The 12,912-nt window shown below is 40.1% G+C and overlaps 1 protein-coding gene across 3 annotated transcripts in view; it reads right to left on the minus strand.

The window, feature by feature from the left end:
- The window catches only part of pcnx4 (pecanex 4), a 40,314-nt gene that overhangs the window by 8,833 nt on the left and 18,569 nt on the right, over positions 1 to 12,912 (minus strand). For all 3 annotated transcript variants that reach the window (XM_068038799.1, XM_068038798.1, XM_068038797.1), the window contains exons 7-10: positions 10,933 to 11,296; positions 9,829 to 9,932; positions 1,795 to 2,861; positions 1,463 to 1,649 (exon numbers count right to left, since the gene is read on the minus strand). In XM_068038799.1, the coding sequence (XP_067894900.1) occupies positions 1,463 to 1,649; positions 1,795 to 2,861; positions 9,829 to 9,932; positions 10,933 to 11,296 (1,722 nt within the window). The remainder of the gene's footprint in view (positions 1 to 1,462; positions 1,650 to 1,794; positions 2,862 to 9,828; positions 9,933 to 10,932; positions 11,297 to 12,912) is intronic.

Consider the following 12,912-nt stretch of genomic DNA (forward strand, 5'->3'; position numbering starts at 1 on the left):
AGTAAAGAAATTACTCCTCATCTCGGTCCTAAGTGGCTTCCCTCTTATTTTGAAATTGTGTCCCCTGGTTCTAGACTACCCAACCAGGGAAAACATCTTAAAAGGGATTGACAGGGTAGATGCAGTTAAGTATTTTGTAGGTTTCAATGAGATCACCTCTTTCTTCGAAACTCGAGAGAATACAGGCCCAGTTTCCCCAATCTCTCTTCATAATACAGTCCCGCCATCCCAGGAACAAGTCTGGTGAACCTTTGTTGCACTCCCTCTATAGCAATAATATCCTTCCTAAGGTAAGGGGACCAAAACTGCACACAGTACTCCAGGTGCAGTCTAACCAAGGTTCTATACAATTGAAGCAGGACTTTGCTACTCCTATACACAAATCCTCTTGCGATAAAGCCTTCCTAATTGCTTGCTGCACCTGCATGTTAGCTTTCAGTGACTACTGATGAAGACACCTAGGTCCTTTTGTACATCTAAACTTTCTAATCTCTTACCATTTAAGAAATACTATGCACATCTGTTCCTCCTACCAATGTGGATCACCTCACATTTTACCACATTATATTCCATCTGCCATGTTCTTACCCACTCACTAAATCTATCCAAATCCCTTTGAAACCACTTTGCATCTTCCCCACAACACACATTCCCACCTAGTTTTGTGTCATCCGCGAACTTGGACATATTACTTGTGGTCCCCACATCCAAATCACTGATATATATAGTGAACTTGATCCTTGCTGTACCCCACTAGTCACAGCCTGCCAATGCGAGGATGACCCATTTATTCCTACTGTTTTTCGCCTGTTAACCAATCCCTAACCCATGCCAGTATATTACCTCCTATCCCACGTGCTTTTATTTTGCTAACCAACCTCCTGTGGTGGACTTTATCAAAGGCCTTTTGAAAATCCAAGTATACTACATCCACTGACTTGCCTTTATCTATTCTGTTAGTAACATCCTCAAAAAACTCCCAACATGATGGTTTGTCAAACATGATTTTTCATTCATAAATCCATGTTGATTATGCCCAGATTATCCAAGTGTCCATTTATCACATCATTTAGAATAGATTCTAACATTTTCCCTACTACTGATGTGAGGCGAATAGGTCTGTAATTCCCTGTTTTCTTTCTTCCTCCCTTCTTAAATAGCGGGGTGACATTTGCTACCTTCCAATCTGCAGGAACTGTTCTAGAATCCATAGAATTTTGCAAGATGATCACCAATGCATCCACTATCTCCATAGCTACCTCTTTCAACACTCTGGGATATAGAGTACCAGGTCCCAGGGACCTATCAAGTTCAGCCCCATAATGTTGATATGGTAGCTACTGATGCTTAAGGTTTAAAAAAAAATAAAATCCACTATTTTATAAATAAATTGGAAAAACAAGAAAACAAAATATAGTGTAAAAAGAGAATTATTGCTTCCCTTTCAGTTAAAAGTACTTACCAGACTGGGGTCATATCCCAGGCAGAAGAGGTAAGGTTTTTCCTGCAGTACTGCCTGTTGCCACTGGGGCTCTGACACCATACCAATGAACCAGTCTCTCTCATATTCTTCCAAATAATTCACCAACTCAACAAAATTTTCAACTGGACCTAGACTGGCTTTGTCAAACATCAGCTTGAAGGTATACCTATTTGAAGAAATGTTAAACCATGGTCACATTCTGCATTTCGATGAATTCAACTAAACCACATGCATCAAAATGTAGTTTTACCAATTAGCCAAGGATTTTCAACAGTAATAGCTTTTCTAGAAAAGCATCAAATCTTAATTACCTGAATGCCTTTAGTGCAAGTGTAAACAACTCTGGTTTTTGAGTCAGCCAATCTGAACCCAAAGACCAGGGTAAATCACCAGAATACAGCTTGAAGACTTGATTGGGGCTTGGGATTGTAGAGTCTGTTCCTAACATTACACCATAACAAGTCATCACCACCTGGGCATACATATCTCTCAAAGTCTCATCTCCTTTCAGTTCAACGATAATGGAAGGTTTTTCATCAGAGTGGACAATATCCAAGAGAGAAAGAACAAATGAATACCAATCCTCGGGGAAGGACTTCAACAATTCTTGAAGCAGCAGAGAAGGGAAAGGTCCTGATCGCCAATTTTCTGGCACCTTTAACTTATTTGAGTAAGGAGAACTGAAAACAACCACTGGGGACATTTCATGGCTACCGGTTTCCAGAAGTCTTTGTTTTCTTTTGTCAGTAGCAGGAAGTCCATACATCGGAGTTCTTTTCGGTAATTCTTCATCATTTATATCAGGAGATAAGCTTCGTGTTTCAAGGCTCCCTGGAATGGATGTTATTATAGGTTTTGTAGTCATTTGCTGCACACTTGTAATGTTTTTAACTGAACTTATTCTAGTCTTTCTTCCAATGGACTCCAATTCAAACATATCACTATCTGACCACTCATTAAATGTTTCTGAATTAACGCTAAAGGAATCTTTGGGACTCTTAGAAGATTCTGTATGCACTGAAGTAATTGTATACTCTTCTGACCAGGTTATATTTTGTTGTAATGGTTGGTTGTCTTTAATATTTTCAGAAGATTTTGATTTATTAGTATAATGTAAAAGTACCCAAATGAAAACTTTAGCAAAATCTTCTTTTAACTGTTTTAAATTTTCATGAGAGTCAATGATTCCTGTTAAAACATTCCGTGCATCAGAGTAAACCTCCACTGGTAGTGCAGCACATGGAGTCAAGATATTGCCAAAATGCTGATTTATAGGACATGTTTTTGTTTGGTCATCTTGTTCAAAGGTCATTTCAAACACTTCATCCACTCGTCGAGCTTCAGCAGTGTGGCACGATGTTTCTTGTAGCTCTAAACCCTGACAAACAAAACAGTAATTTCACATCAAATGTAAAAATCAGTATCAAAATGACAACAAACGCTATTTGATTACACAACTATGAAATCAGAATTCCAGTGTCCTATTATATTTTATGAGTGGAAAATTATTTAATTTCTCTCCTACCCCCTATTCACCTCATTCTTGGCTGACAGAACAGGCTGGAAACTACACCTAAGCCTCCACCAATGCCATCCAGTATGTAGCTGTGAGGAATGAGACACTGGCTAGAAGGCGACTAACCTTCACATTTTTCTTCCGTGGCGAGACATCTGACCTCTGCTTTGCAAACTTAAACACACCAATTTCATTAACTTCAAATATGTGGATTTCAGGATTCAAGCAATAGTATTCAACTGGGCAGGAGATCTAGTGGCAAAAGTAGACTACTACACTCTACCACATTTGGGGTCTGGTTAAAATTCACTTCGACAGACAAGCCAAATCTCTGCTCTAAAAACCAATCTTAAGCAAATTAAATTTGGGTAGTCAATCCAGCCTCTGCAGAATTGGCACAAACAAACATAGATAGGACCACAAAGCAAATCCAAATGAAAAACAAATATGAATTCACTTTCTGCGCTCAATTTAGTGAAAACTATGAATATAAACAAACATTCACAAAAAAACCAATTAAAGGTGGCCTATTAACTGATAACCTTGGACAAGGGGAAGGAACTAACTGGTAAGTCTCTTTAAAGAGCAGCTCCTTTTGATTTCTTATAATGTGGTATTGATGGCAGCTGTGGACAAGTCTGCAACTGACACTGGCCTATCCTCTAAACTGAAGGAAGCGTGGTAAGAAGGAATACTGCATGGACATGTTAAAAATGTTGGCATGCATATAAAATAAATCAAAATTGTTCCGGTAGCAACAATTAAAAACACAAGAAATAGGAGCTGGAGTAGGGCATTTGGTCCTTCAAGCCTGCTCTGCCATTCAACAAGATCAGACTGATCATCTCAATGCCACCTTCCCACACTATACCCATTTCCCTTAATATCCAAATATCTATCCACCTCTGCCTTAAATATACTCAACAACTGAGCATCCACAGCTCTCTGGGGTAAAGAATTGCAAACATTTGCAACCCTTTAAGAGTGAAGAAAATTTCTCATCTCAGTCCTAAGAACAACCAACCACTTATTTGGAGACTGTGACCCCATGTTCTAGACTCCTCAGCCAGGGCAACATCCTCCTAGCATCTACCCTGAAGAAGCTCCTTAAGAATTTTATACGTTGCATTAAACCACCCCCTCATTTTGCTAAACTTCAGGGAATTATAGGCCAAGTCTACTCAATCTTTCCTCATGGGACAGTTCGTCTCATCCCAGGAACTAGTCTGGTGAACCTTTGCTGCACTCCCTCTAGGACAAGTATGTCCTTCCTCAGGGTAAGGAGACCAAAAGTATGCACAGTACGCCAAGTGTGCCCTCACCAATGCCATGTATAATTGTAGTAAATTGTCTTTACTCATATTCTAATCCCTTCAAAACAAAAAATGCAAACATTTCCCAGTCTCTCACCATTCAAAAAAATATTGTGCTTTCTTATTTTTCCTACCAAAGTGGATAACTTCACACTTTGTATTCTATCTGCCATGTTCTTGCCCAATCACCCAACCTGTCTATTTCTCTCTGCAGCCTCTTTGCACCCTCCTCACCACTTACTTTCCCAGCTTTGTATCATCAGTAGATTGGGATACATTATACTCAGTCCCCTCATCCAAGTCATTAAAATAGATTGTACCTGGCTAAGGCCCAAGTACTGATCCTAGTGGTACTCCACTAGTTACAGTCTGCCAATGCAAAAATATCCCATTTACTTCTACTCTCCATTTCCTGTCCACTAACCAATCCTCAATCCATGCTAATATATTACCCCCAGGCCTGCAAGTCCTATTTTTGTATAATAACCTGTGTGGCACCTTATCGAATGCTTTTTGAAAGGGCAAATACACTATATCAATTAGTTCCCCCTTATCCATTTTAGTACTTACATCCTCATTTATTAAATATGATTTCCCTTTCATAAATTCCTATTAACTCTGCTTAATCATATTATGATTTCCTAAGTGCCTTGTGTTATGAACCGTGGACTTTGTAGTATAGTTATGTTTTTAAAATGGTGATCTTTGATGCAGTGCAAAATGGACCCGAGGAGAAAATATGAGACCTCATACAAAATCCGTCCAGACAAGCTGGGGGTCTTGGTTACCATAAGAACAAGGAACCCAGATCAAAGACCCTTTTGAAAGCAGGGTACAAGGTTGGAACATGTAAAAGAACAATGGGTTTCACACTCTCGGACTCAGATTGTAAAGAAGGAACCAGGGGCTCTAAAATGCAGTTTTTAAATGCCTGGAAACAAAGAGAGGCGCAAGTGGTTTTGCTGGGGTCAGACTCGTGGTGCTGAATTTTATCAGCGCGCCGCACATCACAGCAGCCGCTTTGAACTCGGCAACCTTCCAACACAGAAGCACTGCCACTGAGCCCCCGCAATACTTAAATGGAGGGGGCGGAGCAGCCGCCCCTGATGACGTAGAGGGGGCAGCCACTCCGTCCCCAGTAATGGCATCCGGTGCCATTTTTAAAGGGCTTCACGTCCTTCGGACCCATTAAAAAATTTTAAGGAAAGAATGCTGATAAATAAAGGTTAACATTTACTCACATTTTCAGTTCCCTCTCCCACACCCCCAATGAGTAACAAATATGTAAATTGTGGTCTCCCTCCAGAATTTTTTTTTTTTTTTTGGACAGGTCTCGAACTTCCCCCCACGCCCCCCACCCCGAACTTCATTACCTATGACCCTCAACCCCTTCCCACCATCTCCATAACCAACAAGTTTTCCCGCTCCCCCCACCCGCCCTGATAATTTTAATCTCCCCTCCCCCTGCCATCAGTGTCTTGCCTCAGAACCGAACAGAGCTCTGAAGGCACGCGAGGTGCAGCTGGTGGCCGTAAAATTGGCGTGGAACGGCCACCGGGACAAGGTAAGTTTATTTGTATATTAATTAATTTTACTCTGTAAATTAAGGGGGAGGCTGCACCAAGGCCTTGCTGCCGCTAGTAAAATGCGGCAGGATCTTCTTGGCGTCAGGGGTCATGGCGGGCCGCTCTCGCAAGTATTTTACGGGTCCCCCTGCCGCCGAGGGGCTGGTAAAATTCTGCCCATGGTCTCTGAAAATTGTCAAAGGCAAACAACTATTGACTTTTAATCTGAATAAATTCAAGAGACTTTTCTACATCTGTTGGCTGAAGGGAAGAAATGAAGACCAGCAGTCAGCTGCGCAGCCTAAAAAATGAGACACAGACTGGCCAGCGGGCTGTTTCTAGGGAAACAGCTGCTCTCAGATCACCGATACAGCAAAAGGCTGCTGAAATTTGAACCCAGTTCAAAGACTCGAGGTTTTCAGAGGAAGAAAGACCAATGGGGTCACCAGAGATTGCCTTATTAACAGAAGTCCAGTCGAATGTGCTCGAAGTGAGCGAAGAGCGAATTGGCTCGGAGATCCAACCCATTGCTGCTGAGAGGAGTTTGGGACTTTTAACTGCAAGGATACTTTTTTTGTTGAGAACATTGTGTAACATATAAACGTGGGGTGGGGGCTTGAGAGTGTGTTAATAACAATGGGAAATACCTTTCTCTGTAATTTATTGTATTAGCTACCTACTAAGTACTGTTCAGTTAATATTGATTTTTAGTTTAAAACTGAAGCGCATGGGATTGGGGGGGTAGTGTATTGTGATGGACAGAAAATTGGTTGGCAGATAGGAAACAAAGGGTAGGGATAAATGGGTCTTTTTCCGAATGTCAGGCAGTGACTAGTGGGGTACCGCAGGGATCGGTGCTAGGACCCCAGCTATTCACAATATATATTAATGATTTAGATGAGGGAACCAAACGTAATATTTCTAAATTTGCAGATGACACAAAACTAGGTGGGAGGGTGATTTGTGAGGAGGATGCAGAGAGGCGGCAGGGTGATTTGGACAAGTTGAATGAGTGGGCTAATGCATGGCAGATGCAATATAATGTGGATAAATATGAGGTTATACACTTTGGTAGCAAAAACAGGAAGGCAGACTATTTTCTGAACAGCTATAAACAAACAGAGGGGAAATTGCAGAAAAACCTGGGTGTTCTCATACACCAGTTGCTGAAGGTAAGTATGCAGGTGCAACAGGCGGTAAAAAAGGCAAATGGTATGTTGGCCTTCTTAGGAGACAGGATTAGAGTACAGGAGCAGGGATGTCTTGCTGCAATTATATAGGGCCTTAGTGAGACCACACCTGGAATATTGTATGCAGTTTTGGTCTCCTTATCTGAGGAAGGATGTTCTTGCTATAGAGGGAGTGCAGCGAAGGTTTACCAGACTGATGCCTGGGATGGCGGGACTGACGTACGAGGAGAGATTGAGTCGGTTAGGATTATATTCGCTGGAGTTCAGAAGAGTGAGGGGGGATCTCACAGAAACCTATAAAATTCTAACAGGACTTGACAGGGTAGATGCAGGAAGGATGTTCCTGATGGTGGGGGAGTCCAGAACCAGGGGTCATAGTCTAAGGATACGGGGTAAATCTTTCAGGACTGAGATGAGGAGAATTTCTTCACCCAGAGAGTGGTGAGCCTGTGGAATTCGCTACCACAAAAAGCAATTGAAGTCAAAACATTGTATGTTTTCAAGAAGGAGTTAGATATAGCTCTTGGGTCTAAAAGGGATCAAAGGGTATGGGGCGAAAACGGGAACAGGTTACTGAGTTGGATGATCAGCCATGATCATAATGAATGGCAGAGCAGCTCAAAGGGCCGAATGGCCTACTCCTGCTCCTATTTTCTCTGTTTCTATGTTTTACAGTAAAAGGCTTAAAACATGAAATCTTGTGTGATTCTTTAATTGGTCACTCAGAAATTCATATCTTTTGTTTGAAAGTTAGTGGTCTCTACTGAGGTCGTAACACTTGTTACTATATCCCCAATAATAGATTCTAGCATTTTGCCTTCTTCTGATGTTAGGTTAACTTGCATATAATTCCCTGTTTTCTCTCTTCCTCCTTTCTTAAATAGTGGGTTATGTTTGCTACTTTCAATCCTTAGGAACCGTTCTAGTATCTAAGGAATTCTGGAAGACGAAAAGCAACGCGTCCACTATCTCTGCTACCACCACTTAAAATCCCAGCATGCAGGTCCAGGGCATTAGTTGCCACCGAGTCCCATTAATTTCTCCATTACTATTTCTTATACTCATTTTTTAAGTTCCTCATGTTTACCTGACCCTTGGTGCCCCATTATTTTGGAATTTTTTTTGTGTCTTCTACAATGAAGGTTTCAAACTATTCGTGAGAGGCAACAATTTTTTTTATCAATTTTAGGTTAAATGAAAGCAATCACATCATTGTTATTTTTGCCTAAAGAAAATTACCAATATGCTATTCTTTCTCTGGTGCTACAAGATAGAATAAAATTTAGCAGTAATATTTTTGCAAATTTGAAGGACACAAAAATTAATTCAAAACAACAGTTTGTAGTTTTTTTTCTTAAAAAGATAGGTTTACTTTGAAAAGGTACAACTTTATTTTATCTCTTTATCTTGTTTCCGTGTGAAGCATTAACTGTGGCAGAATAATAGACCAGTAGTTTGCTCCTAGGTTTTTGCCACAGCTCCTCAAAAACCTATGGTTTGAGAATATAGTCCAGAAAAAGGTGAGTAGGGAAAAATGTTTTTTTTCTAAGCAAAAAGGAATGCTGCCAATTTCCCCTCCCGCTTTGGAACTCAGTATTTGGGAGAAATTGTGGGCTGAAATCCATATCCCAGTACTTCAGCACACTTGAAGATGCAAGGTTACACATAGTAAAATAGTTTATACTTTTCCTGGTTGAAACTCATAACAGGTGGTCCCATTATATTTATAGCTGACATTTTACAAGTAAATGAAATGCAAAAAAAAAAATGTAGCATGGAAAAACAATATGAATTTTGATAATACAATCCAATGTGTGGATTATTATATGACCACATAACAGAGATGACAAACATTTAGTTAAAGGTAGACGTAGAGTTTTTAAAATATAACGCACCTTTTACTAATAGAGATCCAAAACTCATTACTAAAAACTGCAACCTCTAATATATCAAATTATGTTTTCAGTCAAGTGTCAGGAACAGATTGGACTATAGCTTTCAATATTGTTCTGTCTAGTGATTGCTGTATACTTTGGGTTGAAAAACAAATAGCTCATCAATTTTCATCAATGTTTGGCACCAGCACAATGGAATATCATCAGGTGTCACAAGCTAGACTTCTATAGGGCATCTGAAATGCGAGGTCAGCTGCTCTCAGTATATAAACAAATGAGGCAACAATTTTTTTTTTTAAATCAATTTTAGGTTAAATGAAAGCAATCACATAATTGTTATTTTTGCATAAAGAAAATTACCAATATGCTATTCTTTCTCTAGTGCTATAAGATAGAATAAAATTTAGCAGTAACATTTTTGTAAATTTGAAGGACACAAAAATTAGTTCTAAACGAGAGTTTGTAGTTGCCATGCATAGCAAGACTGTTCAGATTATTAGTGCTCATCAAGACAAACACTCCCATTGCTTGGATTCAAACACTTTCCATTTCAGGAATCCAGTAGGAGCATTAATCACTCCCAGGACAGGTAGAGCACAATTAATGAGTAAAGCTCCCTTTATTTGGTCCCAACAATGTGGCTCAGCTCCAGTTTTGAATTGTTGGCAGATTCGCTAGAACTTAAATTGAAGTTGGCCAAACTCATTCCACATAAGACCCTTGCACTACAGCCAGAGAGAAGACTTTGAACCCATTAGTTTTAAGCTGGATTTGAATCAACATCCCAGAGATAAAAATGGAATTATTTAATGCACAGCATCACCCAACCCTACAATGTTTTTCACCAGGGGATGGAGACATCTTACCTTAATGCTAATGCAGCAGTAGCCAAAACCTCTTTCCAAAATCAAGACCCATACTAGTCGGTCCTGGAAGCGGCACAGGAAGTGACAGCCAGGTGATGGGTTCCCTTAAAATAAAATGTCAAACAATAAGCATACATACACCAGCAATTTTAAACCAATGATAAACATAATACACACTATATATACTGTGACGAATTCCATTGTACACTGTTTAAAATAAAGTTAAGAACCAATTTAGTGTATCATATAACACACACACACCACACCACACACACACACCAACACACAAAAAATTTAATGTGAAGACTGAAGGAGTGTGGATCTGACCATGCAGCTCCAGCATGTCATTAAATACTTTCTACTTCAACAGCAACAAAAGAACAATACTTCTTAAAATTCATATTTTTAATGCTTGAATCTGAACATCTGACTCACAAATTGAGTTTACACACAGCACAAACTTTCACTCAGTAACAATAATTTCTTTGAATCTTTAAGCCACGATTAAAAGGTTGCTGAGTACAGGTCACAGCCATTTGTAAATAAAAGTCTTCAAAAATAACTTTAAAATATCTGATTGATAAGTAGCATCCACTAATGTTACAACCTTGGACTTCTAGGCATCTCACAATGTAAAAGTTTATGAACTGACCCATTAAAATTGTTTGGATTTACAAGTTTTTCTTCCAACTGAAGTGAAGTGAATGGAATCATGAAAGCACCCTTAGGCTATTAAAATAATGAAATACTAATGGTTACATCCCAAGCAGGTTGTTTGGACATGTGGGCATTTTGAAATAGGAGTGTGAACAAAAGTATATCAAAAACCCAACCTTGAAAAGCATAATAGATTTGTCGAGTTGAAAACAAGATTAATAAGATTCAAATTTATAACTTGACATTTAAAATAAAGGGTGTTACATTGCTTTAATAAATATACAAATAATTAAAATACAGAACACAAAGTGAAGAAATTATAAGAAGGGTTTTTCGGGTTTAAAAGCTAGCTCGGTCTATTAAAATAGTTCAGGAAAACTGAACATTCAAATGCTCACAGACCATCAAGAACAGCAATATTCAAACATGCAATTATTCTTCACCTACCCAAGCTGCCAGCAGAAAATGCTGTACAAAATGCAACAGCCAGGTTGTGCATCATATGCTGGTAATATACGGAATCAGGACATACACATGCAGCAGCACCCACAGATCCAGGCCAGCTCTTAATAGGTCGTGGAAATCCCACCAAAAACACTGGAAGTGTAAACAGTGGAAGTAAAGGCGCTGAAAGTGCTGAAGCAAGAGCTATGATTGTCAGCACAACTGGGAACAGAATAATATTTAAAATGATTATGGTGCTGGAAGACTTCCGTCGCTGCTTCTTCTCTGTCCAGGAGGAGACAAGCACAGTCAAAGCAAATTTGAGCTTGGAAATTGCTTGAAAGAAACGATCTCGTATAATACCAACCTAGAAAAGGAGATATAAAAGTGGGTTATAGCACTTTCCAAATTCTAAATACAATGTCAAAAAAGGGACTTGTTGATTTTATCCTTTTAATGTCAAATTCATTATGAATATTAACTTTTATTTTGGTCACTAATATTTACTACAACCACTTACATTTAGATAGCACCATTAACATAGAAAGTGGCACTTCACAGAAGCTTAAATCAAATAAAAAGAACTGAAAGAGCTGAACTGAAAGTTATGACTGTCAGCACATCTGGAAACAGAATAATATTGTAAGTATTTATGGTGCTGGAACACTTCCAATGCTGCTGCTTCTCTGTCCAGCAGCAAACAAGTACAGTCAAAGCAAATTTCAGCAAATAAATCTACAGTTTACAGGAGCAAGAGCAGCGGCGAGAAGCAGACCAGAAGGGGAGGATCAAAAGGAGCAGGAGCATCAATGAGAGGCAGACCAGAGGGGAGGATCAAAGGAGTGGGAGCAGCAGCGAGAGGCAGACCAGTGGGGGCAGGCACGTGGGTTCAGATCCCACCAATGCCGTTCGAAAAAAATCTTAGTGTGATGTCAGAGAAAGATGGATAAGTGATTAGCTGTGGCACGGACCCAGCTGGAGACACCAACAGCAGTTCTTCACACCCACACCTACCATACGGCAGACTGCAACACCGACCACTCTCATCAGTAGCAGAGTTCTTCAGCTCAAAACACAACAGTCCGCCATATAACATCCCTTGCACAAGCAATGATGCCAAATCCAAGCATTTCGCACTGTCGCTAGAACTCTTGCTACCCACCAAAGCTTTAATGGGAAGCACCAATACTGGCATCGATAAAGTTTGGAAGTCACTAAGGTCAATCACCTATGAAGCAGCAGAAGCATCATTTGGTAAAGGCGGAACCCACAACAAGGGCTGGTTTGGGGACCCACTCAGCTGAGATAACATCCATCATTGATGCAAAAAAAAAGCAAAGCCCAAATGATGCACAACACAAACCCAACAGCTAAGACACTGCACGATCTGAAAGTAGCCAAGACAGCTGTGCAAAAGACAGAGATAATGCGCAAACAAACATTGAATCAACTAATGTCAAGAAATCCAAACTGCACGTGACAAAGGAAATCTACGAGTTATGTACTAAGGAGCAGCAGCAGCAGTGAGAGGCAGATCAGTTGGGGGCAGGTATGTGCATTCAGGGCAGTTGGCCCTGCCATCACCAAAGTTGCTTCCCTGAAGTCAGCAGACGGTGAAGTATCACCAACAGAAGTAAACAGATGCTCCGTTGGGCAGAACACGACTGAGCTGTACTCCTGAGAATCAGACATCTCCTCAAGACTACTTTGCAGAGTGTATCCGGAATCACAGTGCGGTTTCCGTACTGACAGATCTTCTCCATATGCCAGCTACAAGAGAAGTGTAGGGAACAGAGCATGCCCCCTTACCTTACTTTCGTAGATCTCACCAAGGCATTCAGAAAAATCAGTAGAGCAGAGCTTTACAAGATTTTGGAGAAAACTGGCTGTCCACTGAAGCTCCTCAGTCTCATCCACTCCTTCCATGACAACATGCACTGCACAATACAGTTTCATTGCTCCATTTCTGAGTTTCAGAGTGAA

Source organism: Heterodontus francisci, chromosome 9 (genome assembly GCF_036365525.1).
Source record: "Heterodontus francisci isolate sHetFra1 chromosome 9, sHetFra1.hap1, whole genome shotgun sequence".
Taxonomy (NCBI): domain Eukaryota; kingdom Metazoa; phylum Chordata; class Chondrichthyes; order Heterodontiformes; family Heterodontidae; genus Heterodontus; species Heterodontus francisci.